Source organism: Colobus angolensis, unplaced genomic scaffold, assembly GCF_000951035.1.
Source record: "Colobus angolensis palliatus isolate OR3802 unplaced genomic scaffold, Cang.pa_1.0 Scaffold8, whole genome shotgun sequence".
NCBI lineage: Eukaryota > Metazoa > Chordata > Mammalia > Primates > Cercopithecidae > Colobus > Colobus angolensis.
The window spans coordinates 8,268,548-8,288,333 of NW_012121820.1; the positions used below are offsets into that span (position 1 = coordinate 8,268,548).

Sequence of the window (19,786 nt, forward strand, 5' to 3'; positions counted from 1 at the left end):
ACCAGCGCCCTTTAAAGCCTGTTGTGATCTGCCTAACCCACCACAACTCCCTCTCTGCCTCATCATCTCTTACCACCATTCATTCTCCTCTTCCCTCTCCCTCTCAGGTGTCTGCTCAAATCTCATCCTGTTGATGAATCTTTCCTAGACCACCTTTTAAATATACCAAACCCTCTACCTCTGCCCTCCCTATTCCCCTTACCCTGTTTGCTGTTCTCCAGGCACTTATTTCCATCTGACGTAGCATTGGCGTACTGAAGCTGACTCATAAGGGCTCACAAAAGTCTACTGTTACATTTCTAGGAATTCTGCAGGCTGGTTGTTAGGCATGGCCATCATTAAAATGTAATTTATAGCAACTTCCAGTTAAATACGTGACATTAAAAACAAAGGTGCAACATGCTTAAACTTGTCACTCTATTTTTTACTACCTTTTACTATTATCTGTGTTCTTAGAATTCTTTATATCTGTATATCTGTACAGTAGAAATATATATAAATCATATATAGATCTGAAAAAAGACCCCCGAAAAACAACAAAAAAGAGAAAACGTAAGCAAGTGTCCTGTCCATAGCTGTTCAATTGTAAATAACAAAAAGAATCTGAAAAAATACTTCCAGTATTCAAAAACTATGGTCCAATTCAGCAAACAGGTCAATGAAGTCATTGATAAATGAGTTACATTTCAATATCTCTGTTGTTTCACTTTTTCACCTTCTTCTTACTATTTAGTGTAAATGAAAACACCAACATTAATGTTGGTATTATACTTGTTGATCCACTACAACCATAGGTTGGCTACAAATAGAAGGGTTAGGCAAAATCTAAGAAAAGCAGACTGTAAGAAGCAACTCACTAATAGAAGTTACAATAAAGAGTATTACAGGACTTTATTATTTGTTGGTTTTTATCAGTAAAATTTATAATACAAACACATATACATTTTGCTTCAGAGAGCCAATTATTAAACATTTACAAGCACATACACAGTTTCCCCTCCACTAGAATGTAAGCTTGAGGGCAAGAATTTTTCTGTTATTCTAGCACTTAGAAAAAGCACCTGGCGAGGCCAGGCGTGGTGGCTCACGCCTGTAATCCCAGCATTGTGGGAGGCGGAGGTGGGCGGATCACGAGGTCAAGAGATCCAAACCATCCTGGCTAACATGGTGAAATCCCATCTCTACTAAAAATACAAAAATTAGCTGGGCTCGGTGGCAGGTGCCTGTAGTCCCAGTTACTCAGGAGGCTGAGGCAGGAGAATCACTTGAACCCAGAAGGTGGAGGTTGCAGTGAGCAGAGATCTCACCACTGCACTCCAGCCTGGTGACAGAGCCAGACTTCGTCTCAAAAAAAAAAAAAGAAAAAGAAAAAGAAAAAGAAAAAGAAAAAGAAAAAAGAAAAAGCAGCTAGCATGTAGCAGGCACCTAGTCAAAACAGGCGACATGACTGAAGGGATGAGCATGGTTTGGGAATCCCTGGTTTCATGGGTTGACTATCAGACCTTGTTAGGTTTCCAGCCGACTATAATCTACCTGGGTAAGATCTAGTGTGGCCTTGAATACATTATTCAACCTCTTTGAACCTTGGCTTCCTCAGTTAAAAAGAGGGGATAATCCTCTTACCTCACAGGGAGGTAGTGACAATGTACACAGCTGTCTGTCACCTATTGTCTGTATTTCTTTCTCACCCTCTACCCCTCACCTCTGCCACATACACGCCTTGGAGACCCAGCCCTGCTACTGTCACATTTCAGTGATGTCACAGCTGCAGGTGGTACAGAGCCAGCACCACCATCTGATGCCCAGCCTGAGTGCTGGCTGAACTGAGACGAGCAGGGTGGGTGCCTGGCACTGGTGTTGCTCCATTCGTCTCTGAGGACTCACAGCCCCAGCATGAGTCCATCAGCAAAGAAGAGGCCCAAGAATAGCTGGGTTTCCAAGGTCAGACTTGGGACTAGACCCTGGGGGTGAGTCCCTAGAGGGGACCTTAACAAAGAATCACCATGACAAGGACGGGACTTTCCAGCATGGGAGAAAAGGGAAAGGTGAAGGGTGAAGGGAGGTCAGGAAAGTTAAAATGGTCTCCCAGTTCTGTCCCCGGACCAAGATGACAAAACTCCCAGCCTAGGATTGGTCAAACCATGCTCGGCCAAATGGAGAGGCACATGGAGGAGTACAGGAGGATTCCTCCAGTGTCTTACTCTGTCGCCCAGGCTGGAGTGCAGTGGCGAGATCTCAGCTGACTGCAGCCTTCACCTCCTGGGTTCAAGTGATTCTCCTGTCTCACCCTCTTGAGTAGCTGGGACTACAGGCACGTGCTACCACACCTGGCTAATTTCTGTATTTTTTTCAGTAAAGTCAGGGTTTCACCATGTTGGCCAGGCATCTCGAACTCCTGACCTGAAATGAGCCACCCACCTTGGCCTCCCAAAGTACTGGGATTACAGACATGAGGCACCATGCCTGGCTGATTCCTCTGGGTTTATGTCTCTCTCTTATCCTCTGTCCCTCAGATGCAAGATGAGAAACCGCAGGACGAGACAGAGCAGCCTGTGAGCAAAGTAATTGAGCGGAACCGTCTGAGAACGGTGAGTTGCCCTGTTTTGGTCCCAGCTTGGGGAAGCTCATATACTTATGCAGTGCTGCCCCTGGTTGCCAGGCTGAGTGGCCCAGGGGAGCCAGCAGGCCGGCCCTTGGCTGAGCGGAGCTAGAGGCAGGCAGGGGAGAGGGAGGCTGTCCAGGAAAGCTGAAGCTTCTATTTATCTGGTTTCTTGACCCCGGCAGGTGTTAAAAAACTTGTCGCTTTTGAAGCTACTCAAGAGCTCGAACCGCCGGATCCAAGAACTGCATAAGCTGGCCAAAAGGTGTTGGCATTCACTGCTCAGTGTTCCAAAGATTCTCCGAATCTCCTCTGGGTAAGCTGGGGCTTGGCCCCCGTAATGGACCCAAATGCCGTCTTACTGGGAACAGGCATTGTGCTAAGGAATTTAGAGAACAAGTCTAATTTTCACAAAGCCTCTGTGAGAGAGGTATTTATTAACTCTATTTTACTCTTGGAGAGCTGAGGCTCAAGAGGTGAAGTGACTTGTCTTACTCAGTTAACTCAGCTGATAAGTGGCAGAGCTAGGATTTGAAGCCATTACTGTCTGATATCAGAGCTGTGGCCATAACAATGGTTGTAGTCATCCAATTGTGGTGCTCACTCCACCCTGGGGCACTGAGACAGGTCACTCCTCCTCCTCCTCCTCCCCTTGCAAGTCAATATAGCCCAGTCAGTCACCTGCAGACTGACCCCTCAAATCTGAGGATTAACCTTGCTGAGGCTCGGTTTCTTTATTAATATATTTTTATTTTTATTTTTTTTTACCATGCCTCCAAGACAAGTTCAAACCGTTTCCTCGTAAGTCACATGAGAGTACTAAGAAAGCTAACATTGATTGGTGCCTGCTAAGTGCCATCTACAGTGCTAAGCACTTAAGAATTTTCCCATTTAGTTTATTCTTCACAACAATCCTGTTAGGTAGACAGAATTATCCTAGTTTTACAGATAAGGAAGCTAAGGCTCTGAGAGGTTAAACATCTTGCCCAAATCACACAGGTGGTAAGAGGCAGAAGCAGAATCTGAGCCCGTTGGTCTGAACCCAACAACACCTATGCTCTGTAAGCCACTCTGCTTCACTGCCTTCTACTTTACAGAAGTAGTAAGGATCCCAAGTTGTAAGGATCCCAAGTCTGGCATAGAGCGGGGACTCAATCAGCGGGAGCCATTATTACCATCACAGTATTGCCATTATCTGCAGCCCAAGGGCTCATCTCTCTCCACACCCTTGGCTAGGATGGTGTTGCCACTGGGGGGTTTGCAGGGGGCCCAGTCTGTTACAGACACCCTTTGGGAAAGTCTCAGCATTTAATAATTCTCTCAAGGCCATCTTTCTGGGCTCCTCTTTCTGATTTGGCCTCTAGTTAAAGGCAATTAGGAAACACAGAGCTAGAAGGATCAGGATCATCTAGCCCCATCATTTTCCAACTTAATTTTCTTTTTTTTTTTTTGTATGGAGACAGAGTCTCACCATGTTGCCCATGCTGGTCTTGAACAGTTTTCCAACTTTATTAAAGCAGTGAAACCTCTGTTCAAATATCTATTCCCAAGCCCCAATTGTGTTGTTATGGGCTGGGGGGAGGTATCCTGCCCCTAGTCGGTCAGGGGAGGTGACACTGAGACACCTCCTCAGAACCCTAAGGTTTCTTGGAGCACAATTTAGAAAAACTACTGGACTGTTCACCCTCCCACCTGAAGTCCAGAGAGACAGAATTCTAATCTAGTGGCAGATGATGTAGACAATATCCATTCCTAGGGGCCTTAACTACTAGTCATGACTCTCACCTTCCCAATCTCTCACATCCCTTCTGCCAGTGCTCATCACACCCCCTCACACCAGCACAAGGCCTCTGGGCAACAGAGAAGTTTCTTTGCATGCCCCTCTGGCTGTATTAACAGGCTCCCCTGAGCTGACTACATATCAACTGTGTCGGGGCAAGGCTAGGCAACCAGGGCCTTGGTCCTGCTCTGCTGACTGCCTTTCCTCTCCCTGCCAGGGAAAACAGTCCCTGCAATGAAGCGAAACAAAATAATGAAGAGTTCCAGGAGATCGGGTGCTCCAAGAAGGAACTCAAGTCCAAGAAATTAGAGTCCACAGGGGACCCTAAGAAAAAAGAGTACAAGGAGTGGAAGCCCCAGATGCAGTCAAGGATGAGTAACAAGGCAAAAACGTCATCGGCGGCAATGCCATGGAAAGAAAAGCATGTAGAGCCTGAGGTTCCAAGGACATCGGGGGATCATGGCTTGAACCTTGGAGCCCAGGGGAGGCAACTACTCACTGAGGGTCCCCGAGTCATCTTCATTAAGCCCTACCACAACAGAACTCCCATGGGGCACATGAAGCAGCTTAATGTAGCCGACCAGTGTATCTGGTTTGAGGGGCTGCCCACACGAATCCACCTCCCGGCACCCCGGGTGATGTGCAGATCTTCCACCCTGCGTTGGGTCAAGCGCCGCTGCACCCGCTTCTGCTCCGCATCCCTTGAAATGCCTATGTGGCATCCATACAAGGTGGGTGTGATAACAACACTGCCAGGCTAGGTGAGATGCAAGCCCCAAGCCAGGCCCAGATCTGGGGCCCAGAGTCAGGGCTCAGGATCTGGAGTCTTGAGTGGTGTGTGGATGGCAGTGCTGGGAGGCTCCGCCTTCATGTCCAGAGATGGGGAAACCTTAGACCAACATCATACAGCAGGGTAGTGACTAGGTTGAGGCCTCTCAGGATACAGCTAGGAGACCTGGGGCAGGAGGGGCACTGAAGTGAGCCTTCATTGCCTGAAGGCCTTAGCAGAGGTGGAAACTGCTGTGGCTCTGAATCTCACAGTCAGAGGCCTACATAAGTGGGTTTAAGGATTTCCAAATGTGGGAGGGGGAGATGGTCAAGTAGGGCTTTGCTGCATCCCATTCCCTCTTAGATCAATTCAACTCTCCATTTATGTTTGATTTATTCATGCCTCAAATAAGATTTACTCTGAACAGACTAGGCATGGTGGCTCACGCCTGTAATCCCAACACCTTGGGAGGTCAGGGCAGGAAGACTGCTTGAGGCCAGGAGTTCAAGACCAGCCTGGGCAAGATAATGAGACACTGTCTCTACAAAAAAATTTTAAAATTAGCCAGATGTGGTGGCTTGCACTTGTACTGTCAGCTACTCAGGAGGCTGAGGTTGGAGGATCGCTTGAGCCCAGGAGGTCGAGGCTGCAGTGAGCTGTGACTTTGCCACTGCACTCCAGTCTGGGCAAGAGAGCAAGACCCTGTCTTAAAAAAAAAAAAGAAAGGAAAAAAAGAGATTTACTCTGAACAGAAAGTTCCTTAGCAAAAAAAGAAGACAATAACTCCAGCCCTTTCCTGGGAGAATTAAAGTCCCATGAAAGGAATGGGGTGAGTGCCCACCGGGTCTAGCTTAAAGGGAGGCTTTTCCTTTTTAGCAAAGCCATTTCCAACCTACCACAGACACCACAGCACCCTTGTCCCTGCGCCCGCTCCCCAAACGACCAGCGCCCCCTGGGGACAGTCTTAGCATCTAACACCGAGGTTTCTGCTGGCAGGTTGATGTGACCTGGACGGGAGCCAGAGGTGCGAGCAGAGGGTGGAGATCGCGCAGTCAGCTTAAGGGGAGGGATGGGTGGCGAAATTCACGAGTCTACAAATAAAATCTTCCATATGGCACCTAAGATGAATACTGCTTACTCTGCCTGTTTGTCTGGGGCTGGGAAGGATGAAGGAAAGAGGCCTTCAGCAGAGGGAGCCTATGTTGCGACTTCAGGCTTCCCCCACCTCCACCCCCAGGTCCCGAAGGTCAGTCTAGAACCAAATAAGCCAGCGAGCTGCACCCCTCCTCCACCTCCACGAGCTGGTCTCCTGAGTGGTGCGCTCTATGAAGTCAGGGCGCTCGTGTGCTTCCTGGATGCAAGGTGCCTCACAATCGCCCCGTGAGCCCACAAGAGGAAACCGCGGCACGGAGGCAGAAGCAGGAGCAAGGGCTCCTGGTTGCTCCCCATTCCATTTTCCCAAGAAAGGGAAAAGGTGAAATGAGAGCCTGCTCAGAAGTCACGAGGCAGACGGAATAGCCCCAGCACCCTGTGGGTCATGCGCGTGCATTGCGACCTGATTGTCAAAACCTGATTGTCAAAAACTGATTGCATTGCGGCTGGTGTCAAAAAGTGGATGTCAGCTGGGCCTCCAAATGTGTCCTGCCTTGGTCACAGATCATAGAAGGCACCGGATCAGGCAGAGGAGCTGGTGCTGCATCTCTACTGCTCCAGCATGACATGGCAGGTCCACCCTCAATCCGAAGACCTCAACCCCAAGCCCTGGTCGACCCCATCTGGCCGGGGTCACCCTCTGTCGGTAGGAGTCACAGGGCCCTAACATAGACGTTGCGGAGAGGAAAGCCAAGGGAGCCCGAGTTTTCTCCAGACAAAGGCCTCCATATTCCCCAGAGGCAGGCTGCGTGGAGTGGGCGCCCTCGGGAGAGCAGTGGAGCCATTGAGGGGCACACAGCTCTCCAGGGGTGGGGGGTCAGGGCAGTGATGAAGATAGATCTCCAGTTTGGGAGAGAGGGAGAACGATTGGATGGACTTCGCCCCCCACCCCGCCCACTCACACACTCCTCCCCACCATTACTGGGCACCAAGACTGGGCATCAGCAGCCGCGCGGACCAGCCTGGGCGGAGCCACGGCACGGGGACTGCTTAGTACACATAGTGGCTGCTGCGCGCTCCTGAGCTCACCTCCCAGCGCAATCTTCCTGGAGCTCCCCTACGATGCCTACCTCTGCCGCCACCACCCTGCCACTTCCCACGCCACCTCCACCCCAGTAACCTCCACTTCCAGCGGTCTTCCCACCCAGCTTGCACTCCAGCCCATTTCCCGGACAGTCTCCATGGCGGTTCCCTTGCTGGGTATTTTCAATTCCATCAACTTTCGAAAATAATCTCTACTCACTCTTCCATTCCATCAACCTTTGCGTGAACTTCTGTCCTGAGCGTGCTGTCAGCAGACAGTCAAGACAGCGCCCTCCCAGCTAAAAAACCCGACCCTTTCTGGGGAGCCCGCTTGCACTAGCCTTCGGGGGGCCTGCCCGGGGGGCCTGCCCAGGGAGCCCCAAGTGGAGGCTGGATTGGGGTGGGCCTGAGTGAGACTGGCAACTTCACTTTGCTCCAGAGAGCTGGAGTTGGGCCCCAGTTGCCCACTGCGAACGCCACCGAGTATAGGGGAGGGCTGTGTGTGAAGGCGGGGACCCAGCATGGCCAGGGCAGCAAGGGGCAGGCCTGGGAGTGAAGGAATCCCAGCAGTAGGCTCCTTCCACCTCATCCCACCTGCCCAGGCACTTAGGCCTCTGGCCACCTGCCTCCCACAATTCCACAACTGAGGTCTCCCCACTACCAACCTCCCTTTGTTTAACCATTTCAACCTAAAGCTCCTCCTCTGGGCCCAGTAACACTGATTTGGGGAGGAAGCCACCCCAGAAATGGCTGCTTAAGAGTTAACTGGGAAAAAATTGAAGTGTGTGAATCTGATTTTATATTGAGTGACTTTTTAGAAGTCACCTGACCTCTCTAAGCCTATTTCATGTTTATAAAATAGTGATACTAATGTCTGTTTCAGGGGGGTTTAAGCAAATCAAGCTTGATGTAGGAGAAGCCAGTTTGTGGGGCACTGAACAAATGTTTGGCCTTTTCCCACGCCACACCAGGGTCATCATCATAAAGCCCTGTGGCCAGTGAGTCCTGGCTCCATTTCTCACTTATCAGCAGCTACCTAACTACCCACCTTTAGGGAGCTATCTACTTGTTAACAAGCCAAACGTATGTTTACATTCACAACCTTTTGCTAATACGGCATACAGCATCTAGATCCCTAAGTCTGTCTGTCTCACAATTGTCTGGATCACACATAAACGTAACTGGAATGTGAAAAGAGGATGAGGCAGACAGGGCTAGCTTCTTATCAACTTTGTAATGGGGAAAAAGTTGTTTACTCCCAATCCTCAGTTTGTCTGCAAAATGGGGGAAATAGTGGTGCTTACCTTATTGGACTGAATAAGAATACACATAAATCACTTTGCAGTACATGCCAGATAGGAGCTCAATACTTGGTAGTGGTGCCTAGAGGACTGGCAAGCCTATCCCCCAACATTTGAAAACACAGGCTCAGAAGAAAAATGTCTCCTCTTCTGTAAAATGGAGAGGGGGGCAGTAGCCTAATAATTGCCTAGAATTATGGATCACTTCCTACATGTCAGGTGCTGGGCTAATCGCTTTACACATGACATCTCATTGCATCTTCACGATAAAACCAGGGAGGGAACACTTTTTCCATTTTATAGAATTAAGTGTTGACCTACCGGAAAACAAGGCAAAACAAAACCCAGGGAAATAAGTACCATTATTACGCTCATTTTACGTATGAGGAAATCTAGGTAAGGGAGATAACATAGTTTACCCAAGATCTCACAGGTAGTAATGGGACTCCAGGACTTTGTACTCCACTGCAGCTCTCTAAAGCCTTTCAGAATTGGGCCCCTATGACTGTGACTTGCCCAGGTAGTGGCAGGGCAGGGATTAAAACCCTCAGCTCCCTCTACTCCCTCCTGCCTCAATGCTATTTCTACCACCCTTTACTACTTTCCAACAGAAAACCTTAAGACGGTGGTTTTTAATCTCTGCACAGAAGAGTTCTCTTGTACGCTGATTCCATCCCTATTCCTCCTGCCCTAGGTCCCCAGGGCCCTGCTTCTGAGATTCCGTGGTCCTCGGGCTGCCAGTACAAGGTGTTCCACACCTGTGCACTGACTGCCTTCTGGGGCTGGCAGAAGGAAGCTACTCTGACCTGGGAGTCACTGAGGAAGGAGTCCAAGGGGATTCCTGTCCAGGGGAGCCTGTTTGAGCTGTGTACCCTCCAGGATGTTGGGAGTTCTGGAGCTTCAGATTGTACCCCCTGATGTCTGCTGGCTGCCATCCTGGCTCTCATTTGGCACTGATATGGACAGGGCTGCCTAGAGCAAGGGGTTAGAAGTACCCTCTGAGCCAGACATCCCTTTTTCCTTTCCTGTTCTTCTTTAAGGGTTATAAACTATTCTGAGCATCAGCTATGTAGGAGTCTCCAGTTTTCTCTCTGAATGGCCCGAGTTCACGTGGTGGGTGGGAAAAACGGAGGGCAACTTCAGACACCTGGAGAGTTAAAGAGATATGCCAACTCAGTAGTGGGCTAGTACTCTCTTATCTAGGTACCATCCTTTATCCTTTGGAAATAGATTTCCCACATTCCTAAGATCAGTTGAAAATCTCTGGCCAACGCTGGGCACAGTGACTCAGGCCTGTAATCCCAGCACTTTGGGAGGCTGAAGTGGGTGATCACTCGAGAGGCCAAGAGTTCGAGACCAGCCTGGCCAACACGATGAAACCCTGTCTCTACGAAAAATAAAAAAATTAGCCAAGCACGGTGGTGCACACCTGTAATTCCAGCTACTTGGGAGGCTGAAGTACGAGAGTCGCTTGAACCCGGGAGGCAGAGGTTGCAGTGAGCTGAGATCAGGCCACTGCACTCCAGCCTGAGTAATGAAGGCGGAGTGAAACTCTGCCTCAAAAAAAAAAAAAAGGCCAGCTGGGCTTGGTGGCTCACACCTGTAAAATCCCAGCACTTTGGGAGGCCAAAGCAGGTGGATCTCTTGAGCCCAGGAGTTTGAGACCAGCCTGGGCAAAGTGACAAAGCCCTGTCTCTAAAAAGATAAAAATAAAAAATAAATAAATAAATACAAAAATACAAAAATTAGCCAGGCATGGTGGCATGTGCCTGTAGTCCCAGCTGCTGGGGGGACTGAGGCAGGAGGATCATTGAGCCTGGGAGGTTGAGGCTACAGTGAGTCAAGATCACACCACTGCACTCCAGCCTGGGTGACAGAGTGAGACCCTGCCTCAAAAAAAAAAAAAAAAAAAAAAGGAAATGTCTGGCTATATTTAATGTACTACGTATCAGCTTTTCTTAGAAAGCTAGTAATGTTTATAAGGTACTATTCATTCTTGGTATTTAAAAAAATATGACAGGATAACATGATATGATAAGGTGATAGACTATTTAACCACTGTTTAACCAGTCAGAACTTATACATCCCTAACTATTGACCTCTTCAAAATGAGCTTATTAATATCACTATCAAAGCCCAAATCCTGGCTCTGCCAGCTCCTAAAAAGTCACCTTGAGTAAGTTCCTTACAGTTCCCTCACTTGTAAGATAGAGATGACGTTACTTCTTACTTCAGAGGGTTCTTGTGAAGATGTTGAAAAGAGACATAAAGCACTCACCCCACGCTGCTGGACACCACTTAAGTACTCAATAGATGTTATTTATTATTAAAATGACAAACATGTCACTGCCATTGCCCTGCCCTCTCTGGAACTCAACTCTAAAAACTGCTTTTATTGTTACTTTAGAAATCATAAAACTCTCATTAAGGCCACATATTTTTGATCCCCAACTATCATGCAGCTCAGTCTCCACAGAACTGAAAAAAAGTTTGGATCATGTGACTTTTGGCCATTTCTAAAAATCAAATTAACACTCAGGGGACAGAGATTTGTCATCACAGAAGATATGCAGAAAAATAGGCACAAGACCTTGAAGTGAATCCCAAAGAGGTGCTCCAACCACAGATGGAGTAACCACCACCACAGCTGGTCAAGGGTGACAGCAGCCACATGATGGGTGTTCTTTCAAAGTCAGTCCCATGCCTGTACAGTTTGTGTTGTTTAGAGGGAAACTGATCAACCCAGGGAAGGTCATCCCAGCTGGTCTTACCTCCTAGACCCTGCAGCCAGGATTACCGTGCCCCATTAACAAACTGCTTCCTTCCAACTTGGCCAAGGCACCATGAGTTACTGAGGTGCCTCACCCTAGAACCTTCCCAGTCTCTTCCCAGGCATATCTACTCCTAAACCTTCATCCTGTCAGTATCAACTCCCTACTCTGTAGGGCTGACAGCCAGGAGGTCGGACGGGCTTCTCAGGGAGATAGCAAAACTCATTTGTGTTACCATAACACTGACAGCTGAAAACTGACAGCTCTCTTGGGAAAGCTCCCAAGAAACCAAAGAGGAACAGTGAAGGTTTCAATGCAGAAGTGGGTCTAGACTGTGTGCCACTCCATTGAACACGTTCAGAAATCACTAGCAAGTAGGAAAGGAAACCCAAGAATCACATGGTTCACCTAAGGCATAGCAGGGGACATTGCAAGTGAAGGAGATAGGATGTAAGAGTTCCCTGCACTGAGTATTTTAACCAAATGGAGGAATGACTCTGGGGTCCAGGAAAGGGAGAAGGTGGCCTAATAATTCTTTAAAGTTCCCTTGCCTGGCTGCGCTGATCTCTCTCAATCTCAACCGTGGCATTACAAAGTACAGGCAGAACCGCGGAAAATACTGTATTTATATACACAGGAAGGACAGCTGTAAGCCCCTCACAGAGGAAACTCCACCCCAAAGGAAAATCTTAGCAGCAAATTCCTATCTCCCTCAGTGCTATCGGCACAGCCCAGGCCAGAAGGTTGGGCTTCTTGTCTCTGGGAACCCATCATACCCTTCCCGCCACAGAATTCTAAATAAGGCAGGAAAAAGAACTGGAGTCCAGTGGGAGTTGGGTGCCTGGTCATTCCTAGAAGACAGGCAGTGTCTTTATGATGGTTAGACTTTGAGCAATGCTGGGATTCTTCTCTGGGTCCTATGGCCTGCTATGTTGAGAGCTGGCAGCAGGATGGGGACCTGGCAGAAGGAACTGGAAGAAAGTCATAGGTTCTTGGGTGCACACAAACATGCGTATAACAGGGCACAGGTTGTGCATTTTCCTTGTGCTTGATGCATCCATCTGCCATCCTCTCCCTGACAGCAGCCTAATACTTTACGCCTAGATTTCTTTCTGTGGCTCTGGATCCGGAAACCAAGCATTTCTCCAACGTAACTGCTGTGATTTGGCAACAATGCAAAGGTAACAGCTGTCCCAGGGAGGTAAGACAGATGACTAAAGAAGTGGTTTGCTCCAATCAGATATCCTTGATGTTTTTTCTCTCTTAAAACAACAGGCTGGTGACAGGTATTGTGGCTCAAAAGTGGCATGGTTCCAATTCTGTTATTACTCTCAAAGAGGTCCCCTTCCTGACCTCTCAGATACCAAGGCTTCAGCAGACAGAGGCCATTCTTGCAGCTGTCATGCTGACTGCTACCTGCCTTCTTTGACAGGACCTCACTATCTCTCCCACACCAACAGACACTTCACATTTCCAGGGTTCCTCTCAGATCTAGGCTGGACCTCATCTGTAGGGTCTGGGCAGCCCAAGGTGTTAAGGGGCCCAAGTGTCAGCAGGATGTCCAAAGGGCCCGATTCTAGACATTGGATTTAGGGGCTGAGTTGAGGGGTATCTCCTTGAGCTCCGTCCGCATGCACAGGTACTCCCCGATGACAGCCATGAGTGCAATGCACACGGCTTGGACCAGCCACCAGGTCAGCGCCGAGGGGAAACGGGAGCTGTAGAACCAGCAGCCCAGGAGGTGAAAGAAATGGACAGTGACAGTGAAATCCAGACACTGCTTTCCTCGCCGGATGAAGTACAGCAAGCCCAGGGCACTGTGGGGAGAGGACAGCAGTGAGTTGTCACTGGGTTGTCCTGGTCTTAGGTTATTTGGGAGGGTAGGGACAATTAGGATGGCAGCATAGTGGTCAGAAGTGACAAGGTAAGTGTGAAGCAAGGGTTATGATATTAGATGCCTGGAAGAACCTGGCGGGTAATGTCAAGAGTGAAGTTGACTGAGTATGAGCTTGATGATTGATGGCAATAGTCACTAGGGGATACTAGGAATTGGTGGGGATTATGACACCCTGAAGCACATATGTTCTAGCTAAAGTGGGGGCAGTAGTTACTTGCATCTAGGCAAATCTTATCATGCTAGAAGGTTGGCCTTGAATCAATCAGTCATTCCATTATTCAAGAGAAGCCAGAAATCTGGATTTTTATATAAAATAGCCTGATTTTCAACTAAGTGAAAAAAATGTTTTAAACACCATGTGTGGGCTGACATCTATGTAAGCCAAATAGAACCTATCTGGAAGACAAATTTAGGTCAAAGTCAGCCCACCAGTTTGCAACCTCCAGTGTAAGGACAAGAATAATAATAACATGCAAGGCATTGTTCTAAGTCCTTCTTGTGAATTAACTTATTTAATCCTTACAACTATGAGGTAGGTAATATTATTAGCCCCATTTTACTGATGAGGCAACTATGGTTGATTAACTTGTTCAAAGTCACTAGACTAGTGGTAAAGTTGAGGTTCAAAGCCAAATAAGTCTGCCTCCAGAGCCTGAGACCTTGATCACTATGCTAAACTGCCTCTTAAGAGACAGGCAATGATTATGTATGATCTTAGACGTCACCGAGTCCAACCCCTCATGGACAAAAGAGGAGCCTGAGGCCCATGGCAGGTAACTTGGCCAATGGCACACAAACCAAGAACAGAACTCAGTTCTCCTGCCTCTCGGTCGAATCCTTTCCTCAACTCACTCCACATCAGGGAAGTTATCTGAGATGGAAGTTGTCTTGCAGGCAGCACAAACATAGTGACATAATAGCTTTCCAGGTAAGTCAAAATAACAATGGAAGGAGGCCCATGATACAGCCGGTCCCAGAACTGGCCTCTGTCACCCACCTTACTCCACCACTCCCCAGAAACAAGTGCCAGCCTGTCTCATGTTCGAACTTAGGAAGTAGGTCCCAGAGCTAAGAGCCCAAAAGCTGGATAGCCAAACTGGTGATACTCACCAGGTGAGGGCGTTGAGGATGAAGGACATCATGGAGAGCCGGCCTGGAGGGGTGGAAAAGCCCAGGATCTGAGGGGGAATCACAAATGGAAATATGCTAGAGAAGTGACATGGCAGAGCCCCAGGATCTCAGCAAGCCTCCTAAAGAACAAGCGTTCTTCCCGGAGCACAGAAGATAATACCTCCCTTCATTTGTACGGCAGCCTACTTCCAACTAGGTGCTTTCATAGACATCCATTATGGGATTTCATTTGTTTCTCACAGCAGGTGGAAAGGGATTATTTTCATTTTACAAAGGAGGACGTAAAAGCTCAGACAAGTTAAGTTGCCCAAAGTCATAAACACCAAGAGTAAAGTCTAGAACAGTGTTCAGCTGACTATGGCTCCATAGGCCAGGCATTTGCTCCTGTACATAAAGTTTTATTGAAACATAGCCACACCTACTCACTTATGTATTTGTCTATAGCAGCTTCTGTGCTACAATGGCAGAGCTGAGTAATTGTGACCTAAAATCCTTACTACCTCACCCTTAAAGGAAAGGTTTGCTGATTCCTAGTCTAGAACCCAGTGGTGTGCATCAGATGGCTCTTCAACAAAGCCCAGCATTCCCACGGCTCTTCCCAGGAGGATAGAAGCTCCTACGAGACTACAACTAGGCACATGATGGGTGTGCAGCCTGCACTATCTAACATAATACTATCAAATGCCAAACATCTGCACCACACTTTCAGCTGACAAAGAAAGGTCTTTGACATACATAATCTTATATTATCCCTAAAAAAAACCTCACAAAGCCATTCTTCTTCTTTTGATTCTTATCACTTTTTGGACAATAACTTGCCCACAGGCTACACAGAGAACAAGCAGCAGGAGCAAGGACTCCATCCCAGGTCTCCTGCCTTTAAGAACTGTGCTCACCACCACACGCCACAGCTGCCCCTTAGATGTAACAACTTACAGGCCTCCTTTACACTTTACGAAGTACTTTCTTATTCCTAAACCCCTCTGCGCCTTGTAACATTTTGTTGAGGGTGACATGACAGGAGTATTCTGTCCACTTTTCAGAAAAGGCTCAGAAAGGGGAAGCAACTTGCCCAAGGTCCCACAGCTAGTATTATACGGTTAGGCCTAGATTGAACACTTGCTTTTCTGAATCCAACGCACATGCTCTTTATATTGCAGTCCACGACCTATTTGCAACTAGTCTCATGGTTTTGAAGACAGGAAAACAAGTTCACAGAGGTGACATTTGCCCCAGGTCACAAAGCTAGTAAGTGGATCTTAAACGGAGGCCTGTCCTGACCCCAAAGTCCAGGCAGTTTCCACTGTACCTGCATGAATGCTCTTTTATCTACTCCTCTCTCTGGTGTGGCACCTGAGAACCTAGCTCAGAGAAGTTAAGTCACTTTCCCAGAGTATCAGAAAGAAATGTATCACAGTTGCCTGGAACACAGACGTGTTTATTGTATTAACATCCAGGCCCTTTCCTTTGTACAGCCTCTGCTGTCATTCCATTTTATGGATGAGGCAACTGAGGCTCAGCAAGGTGAAATCCCTTTCCCAGGGCTACAAAGCAAGAAGGTGACCCAGCCAGGTCTACAGCACAGTAGTGCTGGATCACAAAGCCTACTCGGGGAGGCCGAGACCCCACCCGCGCCAGCCCGGGGACCCTACCTCGGCGTCGAACATCTGGTCCAGCGAGGGGCTGCTTCGCACTAGCCCGTCCACCAGCGCCAGCCACAGGCCCAGCGAGCCGTAATACACGGTCTGCATGAGGACGATCTGCGACAGGATCAGCAGCGGGTCCCACACGTAGCTGCGGAACTGACCCGCCATGCCCTGCAGGGACACCAGCCGGGCCTCAGCCAGCGGCCCGTCGCCATGGCAACGCCGCCCCGCCCGGGAGGAGGGACTGGAACCAAGGGGTGAGCCCATTCCAAGAGTTAGGGGGAAGGCGGGGCGGACAGACCCATTCTCAGAGTGAGGGGAAATCCAGCCCATTCCGGCTGCGCGGCCCCCGCCCGTACACGAGCTCCTCTGGGGTCTACTCACCAGTGACAGACTCGACGATCAAAGTGTCCGAGCGTGGCACGGCCTCACCCGCGGGCTCCCAAAACAGCGCTGATAGACATGACCATGGAGGAGAGGCGCTGCCGGCCTAGAGAGGCAAAGCTCCAGCGACCGCAGCGGCGGGAGCGACTGCGTAGGAAAGAAGCGTTTCCGGGGAAAGCAGCGGAGGGGCGGGGCTGAGGTTGCGCAGGCGTAGTGGGTGCAACCTTTGCCTGAACCGCCTGAAGCAGGTACTAGCAGCCGGATAGCGAACTGAGCACATGCGCAGAAGGAAGAGTGAAGGCAAACGGAAGTGAGGAACGAAGGCCGCAGAGCTTGCGCGCCCTCTAGAGGGAAATTTTCTTTTAAAGGAAGGCGGCTAGGGGAGAGGGAGGTGGGGTGGATTAGGACGCGGTAATGATGTTTGGGAATTAACGAGGTGATAAACTGTGTCGCTATTTTCAGCCTAAATTCTCAGTGTTTTCTCCTAGTTAGAGTCTGATAACTTGAAATGGACCTGCAAGCTCCGGAGTTTGCCACTGTTCCCGCTATACGGATAGTTAAGCTAATGGCCAGAGAAGGAAAGCAACATACTGTTTCAGCGACACAGTAGCAAAGTAAGGATTAAAATTCAAGTGTTGGCCGGGTGCGGTGGCTCACGCCTGTAATCCCAGCACTTTGGGAGGCTGAGGTGGGCAGATTACCTGAGATCGGGAGTTCGAAACCAGCCTGACCAACATGGAGAAACCCAGTCTCTACTAAAAGTACAAAATTAGCCAGGCGTGGTGGCGCATGCCTGTAATCCTAGCTACTTGGGAGGCTGAGGCAGGAGAATTGCTTGAACCCGGGAGGCAGAGGTTGAGGTGAACCGAGATCGTGCCATTGCACTCCAGCCTGGGCAACAAGAGCAAAACTCCGTCTCAAAATAAATAAATAAATAAATTAAATTAAATTCAAGTGTTTCCTCAACACTACAACATTGATTTCGCACCCACTGGGTGGCAGGAAGGCTAGAACATGTACATGTAAGACAGTCCCTGCCCTGAGACACAGTTGAACTATATTAGAAGGCAGACAGTTGAACTATATTAGAAGGCAGATTAGTGGGTGTTTTAAAATGTGGGTGTCAAATGGGAAAAAGCACAGGTTCTGAAGTCGCACCTAGGAGTAAATCCTGACCCTTTCTGCTGCCATGACTATTTTATCTATCTTCCAAATCCGAATGGTGGACAGTCAGTAAATATTTGCTGAATGAGTCGAGAACAGAGAAAGCAACAGCAAGTCAATGACTCACTTATTCCTATTCCAGCAGAAGAAAACCCATCAACTTCATTGATCCTAGGTTCCCCCTCTCTGGAGTGGAAAGAAGGGAAGTAACTGGTTCCAGGAAAAGAATTTGGGTTTTAGGGCCAGCTATGCCACCCAGTGTGACCAGGAAGCCACTTCCTTCTTTAAACCTCAGCTTCCCTGTTTATGAAATGAGGAGTTGGACATGATTAATGTTTTCCACCATTTAATCTACCTTCCAGTAATTATTTTCTTATTAAAAAAAACTTAGGCCCGGCGTGGTCTCACGCCTGTAATCCCAGCACTTTGGGAGGCTGAGGTGGGCAGATCACGAGGTCAGGAGATTGAGACCATCCTGGCTAACACGGTGAAACCCCATCTTTATTAAAAATACAGAAAATTAGCTGGGCGTGGTGGCGGGTGCCTGTAGTCCCGGCTACTCGGGAGGCTGAGGCAGGAGAATGGCGTGAACCTGGGAGGCAGAGCTTGCAGGGAGCCAAGATCGGCCACTGCACTCCAGCCTGGGGGAAAGAGTGAGACTCCGTCTCAAAAAAAGAAAAAAAACTTATCAAAGAGCCATGTAACTGCCAATCAGAATTTCTGAACGGCTTGTGTTAGCCATGTTATCACCTTGAGCTGATACAATTCCAGACAAAAGTAAAGAAACCTGAGACTTTATTGAGAGTATGCGATTGTCCATATCATTTGGAAATACCCTGAACAGTTGACTTGGACGCCAGTTTGGGAGTTACTAAGGCCCAAAGATCTCTTAGGTGCTTTCCAGCTCAACCATTCTTTAAGGCACCTCAATTCAGTTCAACAAATATGTATTCAAATTCCTCTAGTTCACTGATGATGCACATAATCTAGTGTTTCTGAGAAAACATCTGTTTCTTAAGTGTTTACATGATCTTGTTTAATCCTCACAATCAGAAAATATAGCTATTATCCCCTTTATATAGGGGAGGAAACTAGGCTATGGGGGAGGTGGTGTGACTCTCTAGGTCAGAGAGCTCACAGGGAGTAGAGCTGAGATTCAAATTCAGGACAACTGACTCCAAACATCAAGATGCCTTTTAGTTTAGTTTTGGTTTGGTTTAGTTTGGTTCTTTGAAACAGGATCTCACTCTGTCACCCATGCTGGTGTGCAGTGGTGCAATCACGGCTCACTGTGCCCTCAAACTCCCAGGCCCAAGCCTCGGCCTCCCAAATAGCTGAGACCACAGGCGTGTGCCACCACACCTGGCTTTTTTCGAAATGGACTCTTGCTCTGTCGCTCAGGCTGGGGTGCAGTGACATGATCTTGGCTCACTGTAACCTCTGCCTCCCAGGTTCAAGCAATTCTCATGCCTCAGCCTCCTGAGTAGCTGGGATTACAGGCATGTGCCATCATGCCCAGCTAATTTTTGTATTTTTGGTAGAGACGGGATTTCACCATGTTGGCCAGGCTGGTCTGGACTCCTGACCTCAAGTGATTTGCCCCTCTCAGCCTCCCAAAGTGCTGGGATTATAGGCGTGAATCACCACGCCCGGCCCACACTTGACTTTTTAAATTTTTCAGTCTATTTTATTTAATTTTTTTGTAGAGACAGGGTATCCCTATGTTGTCCAGGCTGGTCCTGAACCCTGGGCTCAAGCAATCCTCCCACCTTGGCCTCCCAAAGTGTTAGAATTACAAGCATAAGCCGCTGTGTCCAGCTGAGATGCCATTTTAGAATAAAAGAAGAGGAAAGAAGGGAGGAAGGGAGGGAGGAAGAGGGAAAGGAAGGAAGGGAGATAGTAAAATAGTCAGGTGGTGGAGTACCAGGAAGTGGAAAAGGGGCAGTGAGTCTCTCTGCTCAGTTAGCCCTGGGGTGAGGGATTAGGGAGAAATGGGAGGAAAGGCTTAGGAAAAGGGTGACAATAGCCAGGGCTGCTGTCTTCCTTGCAGGTGCTGGAACGCGTGGCTCTTCCTGGACTCTGCCCCCTTCATGTCACAGCTGGGCCCACTCCACCCCATCTCCTCCCAATAGGGAAGGCCCTCCCTACCCATTCTGCTGAACTAGAAAA

General features: G+C 48.6%; 2 protein-coding genes across 7 annotated transcripts in view; one reads left to right on the plus strand and one right to left on the minus strand.

Annotated features, from left to right (window-relative positions):
- Window positions 1-17,837, minus strand: part of SYS1 (Sys1 golgi trafficking protein) — a 50,941-nt gene extending 33,104 nt beyond the window's left edge. Inside the window, exons 1-5 of one of the 6 annotated variants that reach the window (XM_011928939.1) lie at window positions 17,745-17,837; window positions 16,454-16,600; window positions 16,076-16,240; window positions 14,403-14,470; window positions 12,619-13,212 (exon numbers count right to left, since the gene is read on the minus strand). In XM_011928939.1, coding sequence (XP_011784329.1) covers window positions 12,972-13,212; window positions 14,403-14,470; window positions 16,076-16,237 — 471 coding nt within the window. In that variant the 5' untranslated portion in view covers window positions 16,238-16,240; window positions 16,454-16,600; window positions 17,745-17,837 and the 3' untranslated portion in view covers window positions 12,619-12,971. Of the gene's footprint in view, window positions 1-3,326; window positions 5,855-12,618; window positions 13,213-14,398; window positions 14,471-16,075; window positions 16,742-17,744 lie in introns of those variants that run through there. The other 5 variants (XM_011928942.1, XM_011928938.1, XM_011928941.1 and 2 more) reach the window with 5 other exon arrangements.
- Window positions 1,737-6,272, plus strand: TP53TG5 (TP53 target 5). Its single transcript, XM_011928943.1, has 5 exons — window positions 1,737-1,941; window positions 2,514-2,588; window positions 2,785-2,915; window positions 4,597-5,110; window positions 6,145-6,272. Exons 1-5 carry the CDS (start codon window positions 1,894-1,896, stop codon window positions 6,247-6,249), a joined length of 873 nt encoding a protein of 290 aa, XP_011784333.1. The 5' UTR covers window positions 1,737-1,893; the 3' UTR covers window positions 6,250-6,272.
- Window positions 17,838-19,786: the final 1,949 nt, after the last annotated feature.

Bases quoted from the DNA above. Each gene is read 5' to 3' on its own strand.
- TP53TG5 (XM_011928943.1), top strand. From the start codon at position 1,894: ATGAGTCCATCAGCAAAGAAGAGGCCCAAGAATAGCTGGGTTTCCAAG. The intron at 2,589-2,784 runs GTGAGTTGCCCT...TGACCCCGGCAG, and splicing joins AGCGGAACCGTCTGAGAACG to GTGTTAAAAAACTTGTCGCT. The intron at 2,916-4,596 runs GTAAGCTGGGGC...TCTCCCTGCCAG, and splicing joins ATTCTCCGAATCTCCTCTGG to GGAAAACAGTCCCTGCAATG.